The 27007-nt window shown below is 55.5% G+C and overlaps 1 protein-coding gene across 1 annotated transcript; it reads right to left on the reverse strand.

Moving 5' to 3' along the window:
* Positions 1-1796: 1796 nt before the first annotated feature.
* ADCY7 (adenylate cyclase 7) lies at positions 1797-25680 on the reverse strand (the record flags this gene model as incomplete). The annotated part of the gene is made up of 25 exons (XM_084256845.1): positions 1797-1943; positions 2162-2286; positions 2882-2996; positions 3322-3426; positions 3972-4118; positions 4996-5151; positions 5586-5676; positions 6451-6629; positions 7706-7753; positions 8772-8897; positions 9291-9375; positions 10197-10294; positions 10460-10532; positions 10742-10825; positions 11213-11247; positions 11593-11784; positions 15079-15211; positions 15404-15562; positions 17131-17258; positions 20087-20198; positions 21411-21559; positions 21821-21970; positions 22695-22862; positions 24360-24566; positions 25510-25680. 25 exons carry the CDS (start codon positions 25678-25680, stop codon positions 1797-1799), a joined length of 3183 nt encoding a protein of 1060 aa, XP_084112971.1.
* Positions 25681-27007: the final 1327 nt, after the last annotated feature.

Consider the following 27007-nt stretch of genomic DNA (forward strand, 5'->3'; position numbering starts at 1 on the left):
CTTGTAATTCACTCACACTTATTTCAGTTACATGTCATGTCACAGCTGCTACGGGCTCACCCAGCACCCAGCAAATGAGAATAAGCCCTGCTTGGGCTGATAAAAGTCCCACAGCTGGACAAGTACAGGCAGACAGCAGGGTCATTGTCAGTCCCCCTCCACCATCAGCTGCAACTCTGCAACGTGGGTGGCACTGCACCCTCAACCCCTGCAGTCCAGGCAACCTGGCTGCAGTCCTGTCGCATCTTTGGAGGTCTCCTGCAGGCAAGGTTTTCTGTTTAATTTCAGGGGATTCATAGATGTGACTAAGAATCCCTGTTATGTAGTGAAATTCTACCTTTTTTTTTTTTTGCGTAGAAGAACTGGGTTGTAGGCCAGAAATACGGGGGCGGGTGGGCGAGAGGGGATTGGAAGGATTCACCATAGACAGAGTGGGGAGCAGAACAGGCGGATCTACTAAAATACATTGCTGAGGGGAGCAGCGGGCGAGACAGGAGAGGTCTGTTGCACCACGTGTGTCAGCTCCCTGGCCGGGGATTGAACTTGTGCTGCAGTGGCTGCGGACAGCTTCAGAGGCTGCATCTTAGTCCCCTGTGACACCAGGGAGGCCCCTGGAGACATTTTGATTATGAGGCAGTGAAGTCAATTCAGGAAAAGGGATCACCAGCTTGGTTATTTCTCTCCTTGAAACCTGGAGTGATCTATCCATTGCTTTGGAGTTGAAACCCTGTAAGATACCATATCACAAACCTGGCTTTTTGCAGTTGCCTTGACTCTCAGGTTCAGAACAAGACATATTCAGAACAAGAATATGTCAGCCTTGTGAGACCCTCACTTCCCAGATATGGGAACCCCTCTCTCTACACATGCTTATGCTGAGTAGGCCCCTTGAGTTTTGATAGCTATTCAAAGTTACCTATGAGGAGGAAAGGCGAGGAGAGGCCTGCAGGCTGCCTATTTTCTAGGCTTTTATTTACTGAACCTAAGCTCCAAAAGTTTTCTGATTCAAAGCCAGGGCCGCTGGTGGCCTTTCTGCTGTGAGCCACAGTCCTTCCTGCCCTATCCCCACAGCTGGGCTAATGCTGAGAGCTGACACTGGACCCTGGTCCTTCTGACGTGTCAAGTGTTAAAAAGGCAACTCATCCATTGGAGGGAGTAGATGTTGTCTGCCATCTCAGAAGTCATTTAAAAGGATAGACTCCCATTAAAATGTATCCAGTTGAAAACAGTCATAGGTCAGAGAAGCAAGAAGGAACTTGGGTTGTGGTATATTTACTCCCACAGTTTGAAACCATTTACATTTTTAAAACATCCTTTGAACATCTGTTTACCAGGACTCTGCATGAGAAATGTGCAATCATGTAGCTGGGGAAAAAGGAGTCCCCAGCCCCTCCTGGGAACGTGTCTTAGTCCTCCACACCTAAAAAAGACAAATCTTGCAGTGCAGCTCACAGGCCACGGGGAGGAGGTGTGTTCTGGTCATGCTCCAATATCTACATAGCACCCTGGGGAATGAGGGTCTAAAACTCACTGTGAGCCTTTTCCAGCTGTGCCTGAGGCTGCAGCAGACTCCCCACAGCAGACTCTGGCAGCCATGTGCTCCCTAAGCTGTAGTGGTCACGTCCAGCAGGGGTCTGGCGCAGCGTCGAAGAAATTGTCTAGTGCAAGTCCAAGGGAACCACACACACACATCCGGCTGGGTATGCCTTTTAACCCCTGTGAGATCGAGTCTGCCTTCTCTGAAGCAAGCCAAAGGGAAATAAACTTCCAGCATGTTCTGCACCTACCAAAAGCCTTCAGTTCAGCCCTGATCCTTGAAACTTGGCGGTATCTGTACAGACAAAGTAAGTCCGCAGTTCACCTTTGCCTTTGACATTAATCAGTCCTCGGCATTCACAAGAGTAACCTAGTCCCTGGAGGATGGTGCATGTCTCTTCAGTAACCTGGAAAGGAAAAGAAGCCTAAGACTTTGGAAGCAAGAAGAAAACCTGTTGTGTAAGGGACAGGCAGAAATCAGCCAAGGAGCAGCAGACACATCTGGTTTCCTCAAGTTTATGGCTGAAGCCACACAGCTGATGGATGGCGGAGCCCGTGCCAAAGCCCAAGCCCCTCACCCCTAGAAGTTCTTCCCCCTTGGTGAGTCTCCCCAGGTGGTTTTTACCTGGATTTTCCCCAGTTCTCCAGTGCTTTCCATCCGGCTGGCCACGTTGACCGTGTTCCCCCAGATGTCATACTGAGGCTTTCGTGCCCCGATCACTCCAGCAATCACAGGCCCATGGTTGATGCCTGGAGATAATGTTTGCAGTTGGCAGAGGAGGGAGGCACAGCCTCAGGCATCTGCCCTGAAGCCATCTGCCTGCCACAGAAAGCACTGAGATAACAGACTCAAAGGCTGGACCTGCGGCGGGACAGCATGCTGAGGTGTGGAAAGACCATTCCCTGGGTGTCTTTTCAGACTTGGCCATACTCGGCAGTCTGGAGCTGGTGTGACACTTTCTAGTATCTGCTACTTCCCTCTTACTGAACTCATGGACTTTGAGAACAGCTCTGGAGGACAACAATGGTTCAACTTAATGACTGCTTTGTTTTTGGTATATTTTTATGGTCACCTGTGTACAGCTGGTGATTTGGGGCATGGCGGGGAGGGCCTCTGTTTTCTGTAGTGATACATTCCTATTTAGTTAAAACTTTCAAAAGTAACTCTATAAATGTTATGTAAACAAGGGATAATTCCCGATTACAAGGGCTATAAGAGCAGGAGGGATCTCTAAAACTTCATAATAAATGGCAAAGTACACTGGGCTGAGCATGGACTTGCCTGGAGGCAGCAGGCTGCCCAGTGTCCCCCCACAGCAAGCCTGGCCCCCTTCCTAGCCCTCACCAACTCGGAGGCGGAATGAGTTGAAGGAGTGTCTGTTGATGCCATCCAGTTTGCTCATCAGGGCGATGCTGAACTCCACCATGATACCGATATGGGCATGCTGCCGAGCCAGGTCCTGTGGGGCGGAGGGGAAGTCAGACCCCGTCTTCCTGCTTTGACTGGGTGTTAGAGGGACACTCTGGAGCATTCTGCGGGTGACCACTGGCGCACCAACATGGCCATCATAGCCATGGGAAGGGGCCGTGAATGGCAGAGATGGGCCAGAGGCTCCACACAGGGTCCAGGATCTGCTCCCCCAGGCCAAGCCAGGAGCTTATTTGCCCTCCCTCATAGGACAGACATAGAGGGGAGCTACCTTTCCAGACCTGTCCAGGTGACAAAACTGTTGAATTTCCCCTCCCACGGGGATGGGACATGGGGCCACCAGACAGGTTGAGTACCTGGTTCTCATGACCCGAGGGGATGCTGAGCCCGGCAGCCGCCATATACGTGCTGCCGATGGTCTTGATCTTCTCCACGCCACTGAACTTGGGCTTTAATAGCAGCTGCAGGATGAAGGGAAGCAGAGTGAAGCGGGGCCACACATCTAGTGCAGACCATCCCGATTCTGAGAAGGGGTGTAGGGTTCCCTCCCACCAGCTTTGCTAAGCCAGACATTTTTCATGCTTGGTCCTTCTGGACCGAGCTCATGCGTAAGCACAAGTAGGAACCTGGCCTCTGGGTTCTCTCCCACTCCCACTGCCCTTCTGGTGGGAGTCACAGAACTGACAGGAATGATGGTTATTGGCAATGAAGAGTTAGGCCTAAAGTGATCAACTTCCTCTGAAGCAGCTTGCTCACAGAGCTGGAAATCGGGCTGTCCTACAAGGACCTAAATCTAAGGAAGCTGCATGACACAAAGGTGCTAACAAAATGCTTGCTGAATAAAATAATGAAAAGGGCATATCTGTACCTCTTATACCTTGTATAACAGGGGCAACCCCCAGCAGAGTTGTCACCTGTGTTCCTCAGGCTGCAGCGGCCCCATGCCTGGCCTTCCCGGACCAGGGAGCTCAGGGCCCCAGCCTAGCTCGAGGCTGTACTGCTGTACCTCGTCGAAGTCCGCGATGATCTCATTGAGCAGGCGCAGGCACTCCAGCCCTTCCTTGTTGACGTCACACTCCGTGTAGAATACTTTGAAGTCCGGCACTGATGCAAACATGACGCAGACGCAGTCATAGGACTGATGGTACCAGTCCTGGAAGAGAAGAGAGAAGTGGGGCCTTAGAGCCATCCGGGGGAGGGAGGAGTCAGGGAGGTCAACTTGGAGGTAGTTCCTCCACTGCAGGGGCAGGGGGCAGCAGTGATTCTCAATCTGGCTATTAAAAATAGAGCCTGAGGGCCTCCCTGGTGGCACAGGGGTTAAAGACAGCGCTATCAAGCTATTGCCAGTCACTGCAGCATGAGTTGGATTCCCTGGCTGCCCACAGGTCAGGGAGCTGACCCACATGGCACAGCAGACCTCTCCTGTCTCACCCGCTGCTCCCCTCAGCAGTGTGTTTCAGTCATTCCTCCTGTTCTGCTCCCCACTCTGTCTGTGAGGATCCTCTCACTCCCCATACCTCTGGCCTACACCCCAGTTCTTCTATGCAAAAAAAAAAAAAAAAAAAAAACAAAGTAGAGCCTGGGTTGGTGGGTTGGGAGGGTCAGGCTTGGGTTGGTGGTTTGCCTCTTGTAAGTTCCCTGGGTCTGCACAGCTGGGTTTGAGGTCCCCTGGCATAGTAGAAGAAAACCAACAGGAGACCGGGATTCTACACCCAGGGCCTCAGCGCCCTCACCTGCCCTCTGCAGCTCCATGGAACTGGTAGAAATGCACTCTTCACCAACACATGTCCAGGTAGTATAAGCACCTGGGCATTCCTTTGATCCTTGCAGCAATCCTGCTATGTAAGGACTGTCAGCCCCACTTAATAGGTGTGAACCAAGCCCAAGGGAGGTGAGCTGTCACATCCACAGTGACACTTGAGCCAGGTCTTTGGCTCCAAAGCTGGTTTCTTAGGGCTAACTCCACAGCTGAGCACCTGGCTGAGCTGAGGCCCAGGTCACCCCCTCAGGGAGCCCACTTTGTATTGTACCTCATTTAACTTGTCACCAATGAAGTGGGCAGCCACGTGGGCTGGCAGCACATTCTCCAGAAGAAGACGGTTTACGTTCTCCATGGTCTCAAACTCCTCATGCTCCTTCTTGAACTTCTTCTTCCACAGACAATCCAAGCGGCAGTAATAGTCAATCTGCAGGCAGTAGGGGATGGACATCAGGCCGTGAGCAAGGGCAGACAATGTCCACTGAGCACCTGAATGGGCACACTTGTAACCCCCGGGGCTACTGACCCAGCACATCAGTGCTGCCCACCCTGTGTCCATAGCAAATGTCTCTAAGTCACCTTAGAATCTCCCCATGACCTTAGAATCCAGAATCAGCCACAGCGTGGTTTTCAAGTGACCCACACATTAAATGTCACTTGTGTCCAGGTAGGAGGAGGTACAAGAAAGGAAGGACACTGAATTGGGACCCCTGACCGAGGGACCAAAGCTTTTGAACAGGACTCTCTTCTGTCCTCTGTGCTGCACCAGACCCGAGGTAGCCCCACTCCTACCTGTCCTTCCCCAGGCACAGGAGGGCAAGGGAGGCTAATGGAGCTGGAGGCTTGGGTGGGTCCACGTACTTGTCTGGAGAGCATGATGAGGGTGACGTAGAACAGAGCCAGGTAGAAATCGATCATCATATTCAGACTACTACTTGGACAGGATGGACACCTATTGGACATGAAGGGGACAGGCAGGAGTCATTTCTAGTTCCCACTGAGCCCCAAATACAGAAGGCTGTGTGGGGCCCCAGCACCCCACCGGAAAGAGCAAATGGGCAGAGATCTCTGCCTGCTGAGCTCACATTTTCCTGGCATAGACATTAAACAAGACAATTTCAGGGTGGTAGGGCAGGTGCTGACTGGGAGGTGGGGCAGGCCCACTGTGGTGACATCTGAACCTGCAACTGGGTTACAAGGAGTGGACATGGCCAATTCTGAAGGGTATGCACTCCAGGCAGATGGGGACAAGCTGGGGGTGCCCTGAGCTCCTCATAGTGAGTCAGAGCAGGTGACATGCCGGGACTTGGAGACTGGCACAAGCAATTAGCAGGGGGCAAAGCCATGCCAGGTTTTGTTCTGGATCCCTTTCCAAAACCCTGGAACTCCAGGACCCAGTTCAGGGGGACTAGGCTAGAGCTGAAACATCCTCCTCTTTACCCCAAATGGTCTAGAGACTTGCAGTTCCCCCAGAGAACCTGCAAATAAGTCATTCAGTTCTATGTGCTGCAGACCTGGGGCCTGGGCCTGTCACTTCCCTTCTGTAAAATGGGACCTACGCCACCTGCCACTCCACCCCTGAAGTGTTGGGTCCAGGTGGGCCTATGAATGCAAAAGCACCTTGGTATGAAATGACACTGAAAAGCCAACCAGATCGCTACACTGGGCCATAGTCTAGATGGGTAGTGAGATTGAGGTCCTGGCAAGGAGTGGCTTTGGGCCCCACCAATCAGTGCTGTTGCTGCTGCAGTTCTGCTGAAAGCACAGGATGATGTTTTTGTTTTGGTTGAAGAGTACCAGGTAGGCCCCCAAGGCTGCAGTCAACAGCACAACCTTCAGCTCCAGGCTCATCCGCAGGAAGACAGAGCAGGCGATAAAGGCCAGCATGCAGCTGCAGGTGTAGAACTGGGGAGATGGATGATGTTAGTCACCCCACCATCTCCTGTCAACACCACCTGGACCAGCAGCCACCAAAGGAGTGCCTGTGGCACTGACACATGGACTCATGGGGCCCTTCTCCACCTTTGGGGTAGTCTGTGCAGAGACAGTCTCTTCAGCATCATTCTAGCCTCACTGACGCCCTTAACAAAAAAGCAGGCATATTTTTACATGTGGAAAGTGAATTCATTTAGAAGGAAAAAAAGGTCATGGATAAAAATGCAGGTGGTGTGTGGCTGTGCAAAGATGAGGGCGGGGGTAGACACGCACCTCCTCCAGTTCTGCCATGAGCTTGCCCTTCCCAGGCCCATCTTGCCCACATTACTCTCCTACTCTAGATCAGGTTGTGGCTCCCAGGGTAAAGACCAAGCTCTCTGCCCTGGCACTCACACTCCATCCTAATCTGAATCAAACCCCCTCTGGTGTCATCTCCCAATCCCCCTGACTCCTTCTGCTTCCAACACAACCACCTGAAACCCTGTTCCCACTTCATGCCTCAGCTTTTTCTCACTGTTCCCTCTCTTATCCCCAACTCCTTTCTGCCCTTCAAGGATAGTTAAAAATTCACAGCTACCCTCCTGGAAGTCCCAAAGCCCTCATCCTGTTGTCTGTCAGGATGCTCTGACCCACAGAGGTGGTGTTGGGCTGCGTGGGACGCAGACTTGGCTCCACCACCTTCGAGGCTCCACCACCTTCAGTGAGCCTCTCTAAGTCCTCCTCTCCATGGTGAAAGGGAGACCAGAACAGGCCCACCTTCAAGTGAGTGGTCGGGAGATACCCACCATTACTGGCTGCTCCCATGCTCCTGCCTTGCACCAAGTGTGCCCAGACAGGACTCCTCTATCCTCCAGGGTCAGAGGTCAACTGGTCCTCAATTGGGCACTGCTCTCTCCACCATTCCTGGGAGAGGCTGGTCTAGGCTCTTCCACACCCCGTGGTCTCAGACGCTCAGAATCAGTCATTCTTAATGTCCTGAGCTGTGCAGGAGAATTCAAGTGAGGACCTGGAGCACTCAGAGGGTAGGCCCGGGCCCAGACACTCACCAGGAGATGCTCACACTGGTTGGTCCCATTGCTATCATCTGTCAGCTTCTGCAAAGGAGACAGGTGCATATCAGAAGTGGTCCAGGGGCCTGGCACTTGAGGACCAATGGCAGGACCAGAGGGCTGGGTCGTAGGCCTCCATGACCATCAGGGGCACCTCCTGCAAGCCCAGCTTTCAGCACGGCCCCAGCAGGGAGGAGAGTGTAAGTCCACCTTTGTGGGCACCACCCACCCCACCATAATTAGGGGCCCGTTAGGGCAGGTTGGGGGGATGCTGGGATGGGCGTGTTCACTGAGTGCTTTCTCCCCAGGGAGCTGGTCAAGGACCACATGGGAGCCTGGAGGCGGGGGAGACCTGGTGATGCAGTGGGGTGGCAGGGAACACCAGTTCTTGGCCCAGCCAGCACACCTGAGAAGCAGGGCCCAGGTTCCATCCCAGCCTCATGCCTGATGAAGAAACTAAGTTTTAGAGGGTGAGAGAGGAGCTCCCCAGGAGTTGTGGAGACAGAGTAGGATGTCAGGGGCATCATGGTGGCTCAAGTCATCCCATCCTTGTGGGGTGACCAGTAAGTTCTGTGGAGTCCTCATTTGAAAATGAAGGGCTGGGGCCTCCCCGGTGGCGCAGCGGTTGAGCGCTGGGTTGCGAAGCTGCCCGCAGCCTCAGCGGCGCCGGTTCAATCCCCGGCTGCTCCCCGGCCACCGGGTGAGGGTCCCACATGGCGCGCAGACCTCTCCTGCCGCCCGCTGCTCCCCTCAGCAGTCTACTTCATCAGTCTGCCTATTCTGTTCCCTGCTCTGGCTCTGGTGAATTCTCTCGCCCTCCGGCGCTTCTGACTGTACCCAGTGCTTGTATAAATAAATAAATAAATCTTAAAAAAAAAAAAAAAAGAAAATGAAGGGCTGGATGCCAAGCCTGTCTGGAGAGTGTCACACCCACTGCATTGCTCTGGAGGGAGTCAAAACAGATGCAGCTTGCAGGCCCAAAGACTAACTCCCCCGCCCCAGGAAGCATGTGTTTTCGCAGGGGGTCCTTGTCGGATCCCATCTCCCTGCCCCCAGAACCCACCAGGTTGATGACGGCAATGGTGAGCAGGCTGCTGACAGTCAGGATGGCCAGGAACAGGCGCAGCAGGGGCTGTGTCTCCACACTCTCGGAGATGGCCCGGAGCACCCCCTGGGCTGGGCAGCACCTCTGCAGAACCACAGGATCTAGTCACCCAGTGCCACCCAAGACAGGAGGGAGAGTCTGCCTGTCCTGGCCAGAGGAGCACACAGGGCCAGGGCACCACTGCCAGGAGCTCCCAGAACCCCGCAAGGGAGAGTAAGTGGACACAGCCCAGAGCTCAGTACACATGTGGTGCACAGGCAGAAGGGACGTTGGGGCCCTGGACCAGCACAGCCCACAAGTAGGCAGGGAAGGCGGACTCCAGGAGAAGCCTCCAGAGGACTCAACGAATCGTCCTCCAGCAGGTGGGACGGGGCTCAGACAGGCAAAGCTCACCCAGGAGGACTCCTGGGATGGGTGCTAAGGCAGGAGGGAGGGATGATAGGCCTGGCAGGTGCTCAGCCCAGGGCCCCCACTCACCAAAAACTCATTGGCAAAGCACAGGCCTAGCACAAGTGCCAGCACGCAGGCCACCAGCCCAAAGGTTATACCCAGATCTTTTGTCCTGGAGAAGGGGAAAGAACCCAAGTTCTAGGGGATCACCTGCGAGGGGCAAGTCACAGGCATGCTCCCCTACCTTCCTAGCACCCCAATTCTCAAGCTCATGGTCACTTTCTGCTCCCTCCCCTATGGCCTGTATTCTATACTCAGCAAAATGGATCTTTGAAAATCATACCCCCTCTATGACCCCTGGCCACAACGCAAAGACTAAGGTCCTCTTCAAGTCCCCTATAGCCACTCGCTTGGGTTAAGCATGTAGGTACTATGTACAAATGTTTCTTGAACACAACTTAAAACAATGCTAGTGGATCCACTACCTAGTCCCCTTCCACAAACCACCTGAACTTACTCCCTCCCTGCCCCCCACCAACAGAAGCAGGACTCTTGAGAGGTTCCTGATTTCCTGGCCAAGTGTCCTGGACAAGGTATTCATTACCTCCTCTGCACCTCGATTTCACACCTCTCAGGTGGAGATGATGGCAGCTACCGCTTTAGGAGCCTGCCCTGCTAGGACTCCAAACACTAAGGCAAAGGTTGCAAACTGAACCATCTACAGGGCCACACAGATAACAGGCAACTCTGAAGGTGAGAGGCATGTGGGAGTAGGGAGGCTTGAGGCTCAAGAGAGCAAGCACATTCAATTAGAACAAAAAATTAAATGCTGGTAACTCCAGGTGTGGGGAACATGAGCCCCAGCCCATTTGCTGGGACCCAGAGGCCTAAAGTTCTAGAACTCACACAGCCTACCCTTCCCAGTGGTCCTGGTAAGTCACTGCCCCTCCCAGCCTGACCCCAGAGGGTTTGACGCCCTGCCCCCTGACTGACCTGGGCATCAGCAGGACGTGGACAAGCAGGATGCAGACAAAGATGAGGCTGGCGCAGGCAAAGTAGTTGCGGACCCGGGGGATGGGCGCCAGGCGGTACTGGGGGTGACAGACTGTGAGGGGTGAGGTTTACCAGTGCCCCACCTGCAGTTCACTTGCTCTGAACCCATGTGGGTCCTACCCTAGCCCAAACCAATTCCCCTAAAACAACACATCCTTGAGTTCCCGGTGACACCGTCCCCTCACCACCAACGGGTCCCTCACCTCTTGCTCAAAGTCCTTCTCCCGGAAGAAGGACCCGATGCTATAGAAGTCGTCAGATTTGGAGCAGCAGGGTCTGTGGAGAGGCAGGTGCAGGCAGTGAGAGGGGGAGCCTGGGGCAGCAGGGAACTGAGTGGCACCTTTGGAGAGGGAAGAGGAGGGCCCCAGGGATGGGAGGGGGCAGGCCAGCCCCACATGCGGGGGCAGCACCATGGAGGGGGAGGAGAGATGCAGGACACAGCAACAGCTGGGGACCAGGGTCAAGCAGGGGTACTGAAGCCTTACCGCGTGGAGCTGAGCCCCTCAATTGCTGACAGCATTTCATCATCGTAGGAGTCATCTTCCAACCGCCCTTTGGGGGATGCACTTCTGGAATCAGACACCCACAAAAGCCTCAGCCAAGAGGCAGGAGGAGTATGGACAAGATAAAAATGCACCCCCACCCCGGTGGGGTTCTGGGTGCCTCATGCGGGATGTAGAGGGACAAGTGGGTCCCACTGAGGTCCAGAGAGGGTCCAGCATCACCCAGCAGCCCGGTGAAAAGCAGAGGGCAGACACGACTGCAGTTGAGGGTGGGTACACAGTGCTCCATCTTTGAGAAGTGCTGGTTCCTAGAAATGCTTTCACCCCACATGTGGAAAGAGCTGGGCCCTCCTGGACAGAGGCTGGTCAGGGCAGCCTGCCTGAAGGAAGTGACCAGGGCAGGACTTATCAGAAGGTAAGCCACAGCTTGACAGGGAGGAGACAAAGCACTACCTGTCAGGGTTCCGGTGGCGCCGCAGGGGAATGGCCTGGAGGGAGAAGGGGAGAGAATCATGAAGTCTAATCACATAACTGGGGCTAAGCTCTGGCACCCTCAGCGAGATGGGGATGATGCTGGGAACTGTCCAAGCTATAGGATCCAGAACTGAAGCCATACTTGGTCTGGGAAATGAGGACAGGGACATTCATGGGCACCCTGGAGAATTCTCCAAATGCCTTTACTCCTCCGAGGGCCCAGGAGGGAGGCCTGCAGAGATGGGATCCACCTTACAGATGGAGAAAGTGAGGCCCCGTGGAAGGACACCTTAGCACATGCTCACCTGCCCTTTCACTGAGCCCCCGTTCCCCAGCCCTGGGGAAGGAGGGGAACCTACCTTAGGCCTCCGCCTTCTAGGGACAGGGGTCTCGTTGCTGCTCATACTCTCGCGATGGTTGAGGTGTGCAAAGGGCCTCGCTGCCCCCCAGGACTCGAGGTAGCGGGTCATGCGCACAGAGGCCCTCATCTTCAGAGCTGTGTCCCCCTTGGGCTTGTGGAGGTGTTGGCTAGGCGGGGGTGGCTGCTGGCTCTGTGGGCAGACAGACACAGCCTGTCCTACCCCCTCCTCTCTCAACCCACCACCCTCATCCTGCTCCACCTGAAATGCAATGCCATTGCCTGGCGCACTGGCCCACTTGGCAAAAAGGCTATTGAATCTACAATCCCTTTGGGGATTGGCTAAAGCTCAGGGTACTCGTGTGTAAGGGAGGCCCTCTCCCCAGCCTCACCAGCTCAGAGCCCTACCCCTGCCCTGGCAGGGAGGACACTGGAGGTCACACAATTGCATACAGCCCTCAGACACTTGGTCTTTCTAGGAGTAAGCCCAGCAGGTTAGGCCCTAAGCCCCACTTGCCCCTGACTCGGAGGAACCAGACTGGTCCTTGGAACCTCAAGGCCCATGGGCCCAGAGTGTCAACGCACCCTGGGGAGATGGTGTCCGGGGAAGACACAGGCATCCTGCCCTGCCCACACACATGTGGCCAACACATGTCCTTCCTGTGGGGGAGCAGCTAGAGGAGATGAGAGTTGGCCCCACCCCCAGGGCTGAATTCCAGGAAGTCCACTCGTGTGCCTTCAAACCACAGCATGGGCCCATGCCTGCTGCGTGCCTGCTATGGTCAGGCTAAGGCCTGAATAAGGGGGACAGACCTGAGTATCCCACCTGCCACTAGAGTCACAGACCTCCCCCAAGTCACAGAACAACATTCCTGTGACCTTTCCCAGCTTGGACTAGAAGCAGGGAGGGAAGAGAGTCCCAAGGTCAAGGGAGACAGGCATGGGCCATCTGGGGATCTGCTGAGTGCCCCCCTGCCCCCCACATTCCTTCAGTTGTCCCCATCTCTGCAGGTCCCCACAAACACCCACCTAGACTAGCATCAATACTCCTTAAGCCACAGCAGCAACTTTTCTGGAAACATCTAGCTTCCCCTTGGAATAGAAACATTTTTAGGGCCTCCGAGGTGGTGCAAGGAATTAAGACGCAACCTATGAAGCTATCTGCAGCCTCTGCAGCACGAGTTCAATCCCTGGCCAGGGAGCTGTCCACATGGCACAGCAGACCTCTCCTGTCTCACCCGCTGCTCCCCTCAGCAGTGTATTTCAGTCAATCTGCTTGTTCTGTTCCTCACTCTGTCGCGGGTGAGTCCTCTCACCCCCTGCACCTCTGGCCTGTACCCCAGTGCTTGTATGCATAAATACATCTTTGAGGGGTTACATCTCCCTGTCTGCCTGCCACCAGAGCAGCCCTGCCTACACAGTACACAGTCATTCAAGTTCAAGGTCGCTGGCACTTCTCTCTTAGTACAGGGAAGCCAGACACCCAGACTCCCTGAGAAATAAACATGCACTAAAGGTCCATGTGTTCTGAGCAAAAGCGCACCCATTCCAAGGCAGATGTGTGAACCAGTGTGGGTTAGGACCTGCCCCCCAAAACCACTGCCAGACACTGTCCTCACACCTAAGAGCCTGAGTGAGAGTCTATGAAAGCCAGCAGGGAAGGGGCCTCCATGGGTTGAGGGAGAGGAACAGAGCTCCTCCCTCCGCACCCAAGGGAAAGGCCCCAGGTGAAGGCAGAGGGGAACCTGCAGCCATGGCTACTGTCGGCTGGGCCAGGAGCAGAGATGAGACTCCTTCCAGGTGCTCACATGCACACAGACCGCTCTGTGCAAGGGGCTCTACAGGCTGCCCCCTTTAGGGAGACCTGTGGCTGGCCCCGAGACTGAGACAGGAAAACTTGCTACAGCATGCCTTCAGGCTCTTTGAATTCCCAGCTTTGTGAATGAATAAAATTAAACAAAGCTGGGAGGAGCCAGGGAGGCAGAATTTTCAGATAAAATAAAGGATTCCCCTTCAATCTAGTGGGAGACACATACTGAAAAGTCACTGTGTTCACCCAAGAGGTGTCCCGCCACGCATGGTGACCCTGGCAGCCCGGGAGGAGGGTTTCAGAGCCCTGCCTGCTGCTGCCTTTGGGCCAGGGGCCCTACTCCCTCAGAAGCTACCCAAGCCCCTGCTCATTGCAGGCACTAGAACCCTCACCTCAAGCTGTCTTTGAAACTCGCACTGATAATAAAAACCATAAACAGGAGCATCTGGGACAGAGGGAAGAGGAAGGAGCCCCAGAGGGAATGACAGGGGGTCTGGGTGGGAAAGCCTAGCAGCAGGAGTCAGGGGGCACTGGGACTGCGGTCCAGGGCCTCAGAGGAAGGCAGGGATCAGGGAAGCAGGGCCAAAGGAGCAGGTTCAGGGTCAGGGGGTGGGTTGTATTCCAGGAGGGTAAAGTGGGGGCAGCCTGGAAGTTCCCAGGAGGGGTTTCCCCAGATGCCAGCTCAGCACCCATGGCACTCAGTGGCGCTGGGAGAGTGGACCCTGGGGAGCAGCTGCAGGATAGGATATGAGGGTCCGGGCAGGCTCCCTGGAAACAAGCAGCTGGGCCAGCCCTGGCCAAAGCCAGAGTGAGAGCTGGAGAGGGCCTGCTGTAGCCGACATTCCTGAGTGAGTCCCAAGGATGATTCACCCAAGGCCGCCAGACAAGCTGGCCTCCCGCAGGCAGAAAAGAATGGCCCCAGCCTGAGAGAGGTAGGCTGGGGGTACAGGACTGGGATCACCAGCTTGGGGCAACCTTCCCCACCACAGGGTCCTAAAGAAAACAGGGCCCTGGGGAAGGTGGAGTCTTCCCGCCAGGCGGACACCAAGGGCCCAGAGCCCAGGGCACACAGAGGCTACTGCCCGGTGGCTCCCTGGCCAGCCCCTATTTTCCAGCGTCTCATCCAAAGCACATTTTAAAAATATCTTTTGAAAATGTGGGCACTGAATGACCTCACAGATCATTCCTGTTTCACAGAAAAGGACACTGAGGGGCCTCCCTGGTGGTGCAAGGGGTTAAGCACAGCACTAGGAAGCAGTCCACAGCCTCTGCAGCACGAGTTCGATCCCCGGCCAGGGAGCTGCCCACATGGCACAGCAGACCTCTCCTGTCTCACCCACTTCTCCCCTCAGCAGTGTATTTCATTAGATCTGCCTGTACTGCTCCCCGCTCTGTCTCTAGTGAATCCTCTAATCTCCCACACCTCTGGCCTATACCCCAGTTTCTTGTATGCATAAATAAATAAATAAATAAATCTTTAAAAATAAACACTGAGGCCTAGAGCACACCCCGTGGCGGGGAGCTTACCCCTAAAGTCCAGCCTGTTCCTCCCCACCTTTCCACAGCCTCAAAGAAAAACACTCCCTTCATGGGGGTCTTTCCTTAGGGTGCAGACCCTGCTCCCCAGCTGTGCCAGAGCCCCCCGAATCCCCGCCCGCTGCATGTGAGCCCTCATACCCGGGGGTCGATGACCAGGTAGGTGCTGATGTTCATCTCTTTCAGGTAGGGGTCTCGCTGCTGCCCGTGCCCGTCCTCCACCTCATACGCCTTGTCCAGGTGGTTCAGTGTCGCCTCTGTGATATGCACCCGGCTGGGGAAGCCCGAGTCAGACAGAGCAGCCGGGCCCAGGAGGGCTGGTCCCCCGCCAGGGTGCTCAGCAGGCCAGAGCCCAGTCCCCCACCCTGCCTCCTGCAAGGGCACTGATTCCATTCCCGGAGCCCACCCTGACCATCCCCAAGAGCACCCCAGCTTCTGACCCCACAACTGTCCAGCTGATCCTCACCCAGGGACTCCAGCCGCCTCCATCCTATTGGCCAGGGACACATCGTGGGACCAGACGTCGTACTGCCACTTGCGCAGCCCGATGACGCCGCACAGCACGTTCCCCGAGTGTATGCCCACACGCATGCTGATATCCACGCCCGTTGCCTCCCGCACCTGCCTGGGGCAGCACGGCCTGGTCACCCAGCCAGGCTGCTGGGCCCTCCACCCTAGGACAGGTTCAAGGTCCCAGGTAGGGTGTGGCACGGGGTGGGGATACAGCAAGGTCTGGGAAGTGTGTGCAGGGGAACAGGGCGGGCGCAGCCCACGGGAGAGAATGCTCGGAAAGGCAGGGAGCACCCGTCTGTGGGGAAATGCAAAGGATGTGTCCCTCCCCTCCAAGTTCAAAGACTAGGTAGACGAGAGGACTGCCAGCTGTCACTGTTGCCACAGCTCACACTGTTGGACCTAAAGTGCTATCACTGGGTGTCTGCCCTCCTTGGCAGTCCTGGTGAGGTTTGAAAAGGCTGCCATGGGCTGCAAAGCGGCCCAGACACCAACCCAAACTGCAGAGATGAAGAACATGGGGTCAGTCTTTGGGGCCTCCTACCCCTCCCCCACCTCCGAGAAACAGGAACCTCAAGTTAGAGCTCCACATGGTACCCACAAACATGAGTAAAGTGTCTGGGTACCTTTGACAAGATGACAGGGTTTGGGGAGCAGCTAGCGCCACATGCCCACCAACAGGCTAAAGACAGTCAAAGTCAAGGGAGTAGAAGGGGTTCTGCCAGACCTTTTCATGTCACAGGGAGAGCCCCAAACTTCACACAACACAGGGGAGGAGCCCCAGCCTCCACACATCACAGGGGAGGAGCCCCAACCTCCCCACATTACAGGGGAGGAGCCCTGAATGCTACATATCACAGGGGAGGAGCCCCAATCTCCACACATCACAGGGGAGGAGCCCCAACCTCTACACGTCACAGGGGAGGAGCCCCAACCTCCACAGGTCATAGAGGAGGAGCCCCAACCTCCACAGGTCATAGAGGAGGAACCCCAATCTCTCTATATGTCAATGGGGAAGAACTGAATGCAGGGGTCAGGGAGACTGTCCAGGTCCCGCAGACCTTGATGCAGAGTCGGGCAGGACCAGGACTGACTCCCAGCCAGTGTTGTGCCAGCAGGACAGGCCCCCTCTGCTGAGGTTACAGGAGAAGACAAGCGGCAGCTTGGCTTCCACCCAGAGCCTGCACCTTCAGGCAGCAGCCACACCTGCTCTGCCCTCAACACAGGTCTGTCTGGCCAAGCCCACCTGGCCTTCCCCCACCTGCTGGACCACCCAGAGGAGTTGCAGGGGACTGGATGTTGATGGGAAGGGGTCTAGGAGTCTAAGCTTCTCCCTGCAACTCTGAGGGGCAGTGTCCTGATTCAGGGCCTTCACAGGGGGACCAGGAAGCAGACAGAGCCGGCTGCAAATGAGTGAGGCAAACTGCTGGAGCTGAACCGCAAATGAGTGAGCTTCCTCTGCTGCCTGCCCTGAAACCTTCCCGTTGCTGCTGCCAAGACTCAACCCTGAAGGAACAGAGTCCAGTGACCCCGATGCCAAGCCCACTGCTCTGAGTTTCCAAGACTCTGAGTGATCCAGGGAAGCCGCCTTCACCCCAGAGCCCCATCTGCAAAATGGGGACAATGCATTGGGAAGCAGGAGGGGTCCCCAGTGGGGCAGCCCCGGCCTGTGGTGGTACCTACTTAATAGCCTCACACATGTCCAGCCCCATCTTCACACAGTTCCGGGCGTGGGTGGGCAAGGACACGGGCAGGCCTGACACGCAGTAGTAGCAGTCACCCAGGATCTTGATCCTCATGCACTCATTGGCCTGCAGGGCAAGGGAGAGGCCTGGTCAGTGGAGGGCCAGGAACCAGCCACTGCCCACACCTCCAGGATGAGGCAGGCTCTTTGCTGGCCAGCAGCTTCCTCCTGGGGTACCAGGAGCTGCCTCTCGGCCGGCCAAAGGAGAGGGGACACAGGGTACTCCTCAGGAAGAACCCCCAAGCAAGCATCATGATGAAAGCAAGGACACCCACCCATGGAGCTCACACCCAGGCAGCAGAGTTAGGCGCTAAACAAGATAAATAAAATCTATAGAAGGTGACAAGAGCTGAGGAAGAAAATGAGGTAAGGGAGAGGAGAGGGGCAACCTCTGAGAAAGGATGCAACAGAACTGAGGGAGGCAGCCAGGCCAGTATCCGGGGGAAGAACATTCCAGGTAGAAGGGAGCGAGCAAAGGTCTTGAGGCTAGAAAGCTGAGACACAGTGAAGCAGTCAGGTGGCTGAAGCGAGTAGGGGAGCTGAGCACAGAGGCTGCAGGTGCCCTGCGCCGTGGTCAGCAGGGGCTGAGAGGTGGCTATGCTGCTAGGGATGCAAGCCCAGCAGGGTTTGAGGAGTTGGGGGAAGAGCTGAGAAAAGAGATAGGATGGGGAGACAGGCTGGGGTCACACAGGAAAAGCGTTCACAGAGGGGATGGCCCAGGCTGAATGTTTGAGATTCCATCTGAGGTTATGCTGTAGCCACTAGACCCTCCAAAAACCCTGGGCAAAGGTACCCTGTCCCCACAAACCAAGGCCTTGGGGTAGGGTTTTATAGGGACTATGAAGGCAGCCAGGCTCTTGTTTCCCCCCCACCCCACCTGCCACGGTGACCTCAGCAGCAGCCTCGCCCTCTGGCTTCCAGTTGCGGCAGGGAGGAGGCAGGAGGCTAGAGTACAGGCACCCTAGCTCCCTCCTGCTGGGTCCCCAGGGTCTGACCACCTCCCAGAAGCAGTTTTCTGCTCCATCCCATAGCCACCAAGCCTGGGCCACCAGCTTCAATGACCAGGCAGGGCCCCACGCCGTGCCTTGGCAAGCAGTCCCCTTGCACAACCTCCTTGGTGAGCCCACGGGAGTGTGTGCAGGCCATGTCCTGCTGGGTCTTGCCTGGCCACCCTAATCTCTTCTCTGGCCAGGAGCAGGGTTGCCCTCTGGACCCTGGAGGCCACAGCTTCCTCAAGCTGCTCCTCCCCACACTGATAGGCCTGCTGTGTCACTGACGCTTACAGTGGGGAAGTCACATGAGGATGCTGGGGTAGGAGTCAGAGACCAGCAGTGTGGCATCCTCAGAGCAGCCGGGCTCTCAGGAGGAGCCCCCATTCTGAAATCTGATGTTGATAGGAAAAAAGGCTGCAGCAGTCCCGCCCTGTGTCTGCTCCATGTCCTCTGTGCACCTCCTGGCCTGCCGCACTGGGAGGGCTGTGTTCAAGCAGGCGGCAGGTCCTCGCCCAAGGGCTTAGTGGCAGGGAAGGCCAGCTGTGCCCCAGACCCAGACACCCTGCCCCTCATACGGCCCAGCCTCCAAGGACTCCCACACTGGTTCCGGAGAAGTCATGGAGGAGGGGCTCCAGACTAGGATCTCGGAGTCACCTTGTCCACAACACCGAGGTTGGAACATTCTCCTGAGCACCCCTCGCCAGTGAGTGGTGTCCTACTCTAGCTTGGTCATCCCCTGTGACAGGAAGCTCATCCTGCGCTCAAGCGGCCCTGACTAAGAAAACGTCTTCTAGAGCGGGGCCATCACATTCTAGATCATTGATGCTCCATCCATGACATCACCTGGAAGGCTCTTAAAAACGCTCCTGGGTGTGGCTGCATATGATGCAAATATGCACCAGGAGAGTGAGCCATTGCTTTCACTCTTACACCTGGGTCTCTACTGACTGGCCACCACTTCCAGGAAGCTTGTCTCGACTACCTGAGGCTGGACTGGGTGTTATCCGGGCTCCCCTGCCCCCTGCACCTCACTTCAAAGCACAGAGCAGGTAGGTTGGAAGCAACTTGAGGGCAGGCCAGAGGTCTCGTGTAAGTTGAGGGCTGCCCCTCAGCAGATCTAAGGACGAGCTGGTAAACTAATGAGTAACTAAAGTCCTTTTTTCCTCCCCCTCATGACACACACACCCCAGACACACCCTGGGCTCTCTCCACCCAGTTACACCCTGGAAACCCTACTTGCCCAATGCCCCTCCATGTCTGGCACCTGCCATGCTCCCCAGGGTCCTTGGGTCAAATCCCACTCCACCTCAGCTCTCGAGTCCTTGCACTTCTGACACTGTCACATGGCCCTCCCTCACACTGTCCCCCTCACACTGAGCCACATTCATCCCATGGGCATATTCCATGGAGTTTTCTTCCTCCTCCAGGCCTTTGCACATGCTATTCCCTCCGTCTGGAATACTGTTTCCTTTCTTTTTGCATCTCTTGTTAGCTTCATCAAACTTCAGTGAACACACAAGTCACTTGGGATCTTGTCAAGGCAGGCTCTGGGTGAGGCCTGGCATCCCACAGTCCAACCTGTCTCGCGAGGATGCAGCCGTCTCCTCCTCTAGGCATCTTGCCTGAGCCCCCAGGCAAGTGTGCACTATCAGTGTGTGCTATCAGTGGCCCCACTGGCCTCATCCTCTGGGGAGCAGGATTCTGGCTGCCTTGCCAATCACTTAACCTCCACTCCTTCCACGGGGTGCTCAGAAACATTTGCTGACCACATGTTAAAATTCAGCCAAGGCCTCCCCTCCCCACCTCTGCACAGCACTGGGCACAGGCTGCGCTTTGGACACCATTGGGAGAGCCCTGGCTTTACCATCAGCAGAGGGAGGGGCAGCACAGGCCGATGTCTCACCTTGGCGATCTGGTCAAACTTGCCGAAGAGCTCATTCAGCACCACCACTAGCTCTTTCGGGGAGCAGTCACTGGCCAGTCTCGTGAAGCCCACAATATCAGCGTATAGGATGCTAGGGAGGGTGGGCAGCAGGAGGGTCAGAGCCAGGGCCCTGGAAGACACGGCTGCAGGAGCGTGGGGACAGCCCATAGCCCCTGCACCCCAATCAGCCTGCTCCCCTCAGCCTCCACAGGAATGGGAGAGAAGATCCCATCCATAAAGACAAAGTTGCAGAGGCTTCTCCATGAAAGGGTGCTGGAGCAAGAGCCAAGAATCCACGAGGCTCTGAGAGCCCTGTCCCCAGACCCTATCACTCTCGCAGGTTTCCAGAACTTCTGCCTCCTTGTCTATACCTGACTTTCCATCTGAGCAGAGCTAAACTCCCTGCTAAGACAGTATTCCATGCCTCAAGCGCAGCTCCACTCCCGATAGCTCCGGCAACCCCGCCCCCCGCTGGACTCCCATTCACAGATGAGCTGCATGAGGTCAGGGAGGCTAAACCTGCTGGGTAAGCCACAGCTGCGGTTTGCACCAGATCTCCAGCTCCAGCGTCTGCGTGTGCAGGACCATCCACAGCCCAGAGAGTGGCAGAGCTGGGGCTCCAGGCAGAACACTGGGCTTCCATGCCAGCACCCTTGCTCCCCATAGGGGGGTATATTCAATCAAGACTGTGTGTAGGGCCTCCCCGGTGGCGCAGCGGTTGAGCGCTGGGTTGCGAAGCTGCCCGGGGCCTCTGCGGTGCCGGTTCGATCCCCAGCTGCTCCCCGGCCACCAGAGGAGGGTCCCACATGGCGCGCAGACCTCTCCTGCCACGCCCGCTGCTCCCCTCAGCAGTGTACTTCGGTCCTTCTGCCTGCTCTGCTCCCCGCTCTGGCTCCGGTGAATTCTCTCACCCTCCCGAGCTTCTGACTGTACCCAGTGCTTGTGTGTATAAACAAACAAAACAAACAAATCAATCAATCAATCTTAAAAAAAAAAAAAAAAAGACTGTGTGTAGCCCTCACACAGCCAAAGACAGGTATGGGGGATGGGGACACTTGCCAGTGCAGAGCCCTGGGTGAGGGCTTCAGCCCTTTTTGGGAAGCTTGAATCCCTGAAGACTCCTCTCTTCCCAACAGTCATGTTTTCAGAGCTTTACAATTTTAGGGGCTTGTGGGACCTCCCCAAACACCAAACCAATCTGATCCCACCCCTGGGGGACTAAATGGGGATACTGCTACATTTACTGCTTCCCAATCTCTGTGGGCTAGAAAATGGTGTCCTGCGCAGGCCCAGTCCTGCCCACCTGACATTCTGGTGCCGTTTGACGTAGAGGCTGTGGAAGTTGTTGTCCGGCATGTAGCGGCGGTCCCCACCCTCCTTGAGCCGTTCAATGATGGTCAGCTTCATGCCCATGGAGATGTGGGCTGGCAGCACTGACAGTAGCAGGTTCTCCTGCACACACATGGGCACAGCAATGGGGGCACCGCAGGGATGGGCAGGGCAACGTCAGTCCCAGGCACCGCCCACTGGCTGCTATGCTCTCTGCCCTCCTGCCTGCTCTGGCCACAGTACTTCCCTTCTCGGCTGGTGGAGCTCTGCCACCCCCCAGCCAGGTACCCCTCATGATGTCCCAGAAGCCCCCTGGGGTGAGGCCAGTGTGGGTGCCCAGCGAGGCAGGGACCAGGCTGTGGCTCTGGGAGGCAAAGTCCCTACCTGCTGGCGCTTCTCGATGCGCAGCTTACGTCTGATCAGGATGCACTTCACAGTGTAGATGAAGAGGTCCCGGGAGGCATCATGCATCTGGTGCTTGTGGAAGGCGCCCGTGAGGTTCCCGCACAGGAAGATGACAGTGCAGGCCAGCATCTGGGGGTGGCCGAGGGCAGGCTCAGCAGTGGGTGGGGCCTTCAGCCCCTTGGTGGGCTGGTGATAACACGCTCTACCCCTTCCCCATCCCCCTCATGCTGGCCCTCCTCCTGGGACAGGTGGGGAAACTGAGGCCAATACAGGCACTGTTCTCCTAGAGAATGGCTGTGACTACAGGACCAGGATCCAGGTATGTGGGCATCTACCAGGTACTTCCAGTGCAAAGGGCTCGTGCCCCAGAGACCAGGGAGACAGTCATTTCTGGGGAGGCAGGAGCACCTCACCCCATAGAGCTCAGAGCCAGAGAGGGACACCAAGGACAGTCACAGAAAGATTCCACATCTGATGGCTGCCCAGAGATCTGGCCTCCACCTCCTAGGGCAGAAACCCAGCCCAGTCAGGGGGGAAACGTGTCTCAAAATTATTATGAATTAGTTTCGCTCACTCAATGCAAAGACACCACCCTGCAGGAAGGGCTCTGGGGGGAGCATCAGGCACAGAACCTCACCTACAACAGTGCACTGGACCTGGGAAGAAGGACCTGAGTGAGGACTGGAGTGAAGGGCGGAGCCTCTAGGGTGCAGTAGGCCTTTGCTGGCTCGTGCCTAGGGGGACAGCTTCTGGAACGGACTTGCAGAGGGCCTGGCCACAAAGCCATCTGTCTGCAAACATGGCTGAGGCCTCCAGAACCAATTCACCCAATTAGAAGTCTTAGCCATCCCACCCCCAGAACCCACGTGCCCCTCACCTGCGTCATGGTGAAGGCATTCAATGCCACAACGGCCACCAGGAGGTAGGAGACGCTGGAGACCACCCCCACAGCAACGGCTCCCCACATGCTGAAAGGCAGCAGTGTGTACACCACGAAGATGATGAACAGGAAAAAGGGCACCTGAGTGAGGAGGGGGTCATGAGGCTTTGAGTTGGCGATGTATCGTTTCCTATCAAAATGGCCACACTGCCCCTGCTCTCAGACACAGCCCAAGGCTGAGTGATTTTGGGGCCCTGAAGCCTCTTGTCTTTCAGGAACAGCCCCAGTATCCGAATCCTGAGCCCCTTGGCAGCCAGTCCAGTCCACCCAAGGCTGTCCTCAGATCACGCCCTTGCTCCCACCCCCACATGGTGAGGCAAGAGAACAAGAAAAGATCAAAATGTGTTCAAGACCCACGCAGCATCATTCATCATTTCCTATGTGCTGATTCATATCTGGGGGTAAAGCCAAGCCTCCCCATGAGTGGCCTGCACAGATCTGATGAGCTCCCTCCTGGCACCCAAACCAGGCCCTCTCCATGCAGGAGTGGTAACTATTGGAAGGCTGGGCAGGGCTGCTCACCTGCCGCCTCCAGCATTGAGCCCTCCCTGCATTCCCTTAGAACCCGAGCTGCCATCTTCACCTGTCCCATATATGCCCCTTCGGGAACTGCCTCCTTTAGCTTCCAGTCTGCATGGCTCTCACTAATCCCCCTGACCCCAACCCAGGAGATCAGAGGACCCAGGCCCAGAGGGTGCTGCCCCTGGTCACGGTGATTGGGATCATGATGCAGGCCGGACCTCTGTGACTCAAGCTGGTGGAGAAAGGGCTTTCCCAGTTGGGAGGGTAAGCTGGTGGGAGGGCAACCTGAGCCACTGTGGCCATCTCTGCCTACCTCTGCCCAACCAGAGATGGCCTGCCTGGGAATGAAACAGAGAAGCACAGAGGAGAGAGAAAGCAGGACCTGGCCTTCCTACTGGAACCACAGGGCTGGTCCCTCAATTTTCCTGGCACATGAGACAATTGATGCCTTTTTGCTTCTCTGAGTTGGCGATGTATCATTTCCTATCAGAAAGGGGCCACCATTGGACCTCCCCTGGTGGTGCAGGTGGTTGAGCTCTGTGCTGTGAAGCTGTCTGCAGCCTCTGCAGCACTGGTTCGATCCTGGCTGGCCGGCGAGGGTCCCACATGGCACACAGACCTCTCCTGTCGCACCCACTGCTCCCCTCAGCAGTGTATTTTGTCAGTCTGCCTGTTCTGCTCCCAGCTCTGTCTCTGGTGAATCCTCTCACCCTCCCGCGCATCTGGCCTGTATCCAGTGCTTGCATAAATAAATAAATAAATCTTTAAAAAAAAAAGGGGGGCCACCAAGAAACACCACCGCCAGACATCCCAGTGGACACTCACTCCTTCCTCCCCATACTTCCCACTAATGCAGAAAACCCAGATTACAGGACCAGCTGAGGGCCCCTCTTAAGTTACAGAACCATGGGAGCAGGATGGGCCCATGCCCAGCACAGCAAATGCAGGCCCATCCTCTAGATGGGACCTGATACCCAGAAAGGGCAGGAGTGCCTGGTGCACAGTTGACTGGCAGCATTCAGTCCCCAGGAACACCAGGGTCCCCCGCCCTGTTACCTGCAATGATTGTACACAGTCTTCGATTATCCTTGAGTCGTACACCAGCACGTAGCCTAGTGTCATAAGGCAGGCCCAGGTGAGTAGTGCGAAGACCCTGAGCCACCGCTGCACAAGGTACTCGAAATACACCAGTACGTAGAGCACCGCAAACACAGCAAGTATCAAGAACGCCGTCACCAGGATAGGGTGGTGTCTGGGGAATCCCTGAGAAGGGCAAACATACACAGAAGAGCCATTGCTTTCCCCAGTGAGGCACCACCTCCTCCAGAAAGCCTGCTAGGTTTGCCTGGTCACCTGCCCTGAGCTGCTTTTTCTCATGTGCCTCTGAAGCCCAAAGCATCCTTCCCAGTAGAGTCCTGTGATGCTGTCACCCCCACTCCCTCACCATCAGGTATCCCTGAGAGGCCCAAGAAGACCAGCACTGGGGTACAAGACTACAAGAGCAAAGCCTTGGAGAGTCTTCTGGAGGAGAAGCCACTGCTCCTGACTCTTAAGGAATAAAGAAGTGGTGGGCAAACATGTCCCAGATGGGAAGAGCTGGAGCAGAGGTGCAGAGGTGTGATCGTGAGGGTACAGGAAAGTTGGAACAGCACCTGGCTTCACTGAATAGCCCCTGGCTATTCAAAATTAAATTTACATTAATTAAAACATAATTAAGACTTCAGCTCCTCAAGTCATACTAGTCACATTTCAATTGCTCAGTAGCCACACAGGAAGTGGCTATAGCAGGGCAAGGCCTAGGTCAGAGATACTTATTAGCGATGTTTGTCTCCAAAGTTGTGTTAAGGATTCTGAGACCATAGCCATGAGATGGAGATCTGGGATTGACTTGTGATGTCTGCCATGGCATCAAAGTGAGAACTGTGATGCACAGGCCATTTCTGACCTGGGTCTAAATGTAAATTCACTGTGGAAAAAAGTTAAGGTAATTTCTTTGGCCCAATTAATAAAATATCTAAAGCCACCTCAGACTTTAAAATTAAATTAAAATTAAAAACTTGTCTTTCATCAGCCTAAATATGCCCTATATAGCACTTTACAGGCTTACAGAAGATAAAGGTTTGCCCAAGGGCTCACAGAACAAAGCATCAAAGCTAAGATGCAAACCCCAGAGAAGCCCCACTGCCCGTGGGCTGCCCTCACTCACCCCATCGGTGAAGGCGATGGCGATGAGGCCAATGCAGGCAGTGATGGCCACCAAAAGGAGTGTGAGCAACAGTGGCCCATGCTGGCTGGTGAGGCGGTACTTCTCATACAGTGCATCATGGCCTGGGACCTCCTCACCTTCATTGGGGAAGTAGCGCCCCTTGGCCGGCATCCTTTGGTGTTGGCACATCCACCCAGCAGTCCACTCAGGAGACCCCACGGCCTGGGAAGCCGACACCCTCCCCTGTGGGTCTAGGCCTCTGCCCTCTCCAAGCCTGGTAGGCAGGGGTGGGGAGAGGCCGGCTGGGCCTGCAGTTCCATGGGCAGCACGGGGCCTGCGTCGCTCCAGTTGCCAGACCTTGCTCACCACGCCACCGGCCTCTTCCTCTGCATCTAGATCCAGCTGACCAGACACTCTGGGTCCTCAGCTCTGCAGAAACACAAAGCAGACCCAGATTTGACCTCACCAAACCAAGTCAGGGGAGAGCTGGCATCAGGAAGAGCCAGGCCAGGCGTCACATTTCCTGGAACTGATTTATCAACCTTAATCCAAAACTGACTTTTAAGTTCTTTTTCTAGCTTTGCCCACCCCCAAGGTTATAAAGTTGGCCCCCTGTGTTTGCCAGAGTTTCCCTGAAAGATGCAATAGCCACTAGTCACATGGGACTATTTAAAGACCCAGGCCCTCAGCCACATTTCAAGTTCTCACCCATCACACGGCCTACTCAGTGGCTATTAAATTGGGCAGCACACTGGCCTCGCCTGGTGGCGCAGGCAGTTGAGCACAGTGCTGTGAAGCTGTCTGCAGCCTCTGCAGCGCCAGTTCAATCCCGACAGGCCAGTGAGGATCCCACACGGCGCGGCAGACCTCTCCTGTCTCACCTGCTGCTCCCCTCAGCACTGTATTTTGTTGTCTGCCTGCCTGTTCTGCTCCCCGCTCTGTCTCTGGTGAATCCTCTCACCCTCCCACACATCTGGCCTGTACCCTGGTTCTTGTATAAAATAAACAAATAAATCTTTAAATAAATAAACAAATAAACAAATAAATAAATTGGGCAGCACAGCTATAGAGCATTTCTATCACCGAGAAACTTCCATTGACAGTGCTGCTTTGGAAGCATCAGTGTCTTGCTTTCGCAAGCAGTCTCTGATCCAGCTGAGTGCAGTTCCGAGTGGGCTGGGAGGCAAGCCTCAGGTTCGTCTCTTTCTAAGTATCCCAGCAATGCTAGTGACATGGCCATTCTTCCTCATGTGACATCAGTGAGCTGCCTTTGTCACGGGTCAGGTGACCATGCACGTGGGGGTCTATTGGCAGACGTTCTTCTGCTCCTGTGGAGACCACACTTACCCAATCACTGGGGTTTTTATTTTTTGAAGATTTATTTATGCATACAAGAACTGGGGTGCAGGCCAGAGGTGCAGGGAGTGAGAAGAGACAGAGTGGGGAGCAGAACAGATAGATCAGTTAGATCTACTGAAATACACTGCTGAGGGGAAAA

The sequence above is a fragment of the Talpa europaea genome (genome assembly GCF_964194135.1).
Source record: "Talpa europaea genome assembly, chromosome: 16".
Lineage (NCBI taxonomy): Eukaryota > Metazoa > Chordata > Mammalia > Eulipotyphla > Talpidae > Talpa > Talpa europaea.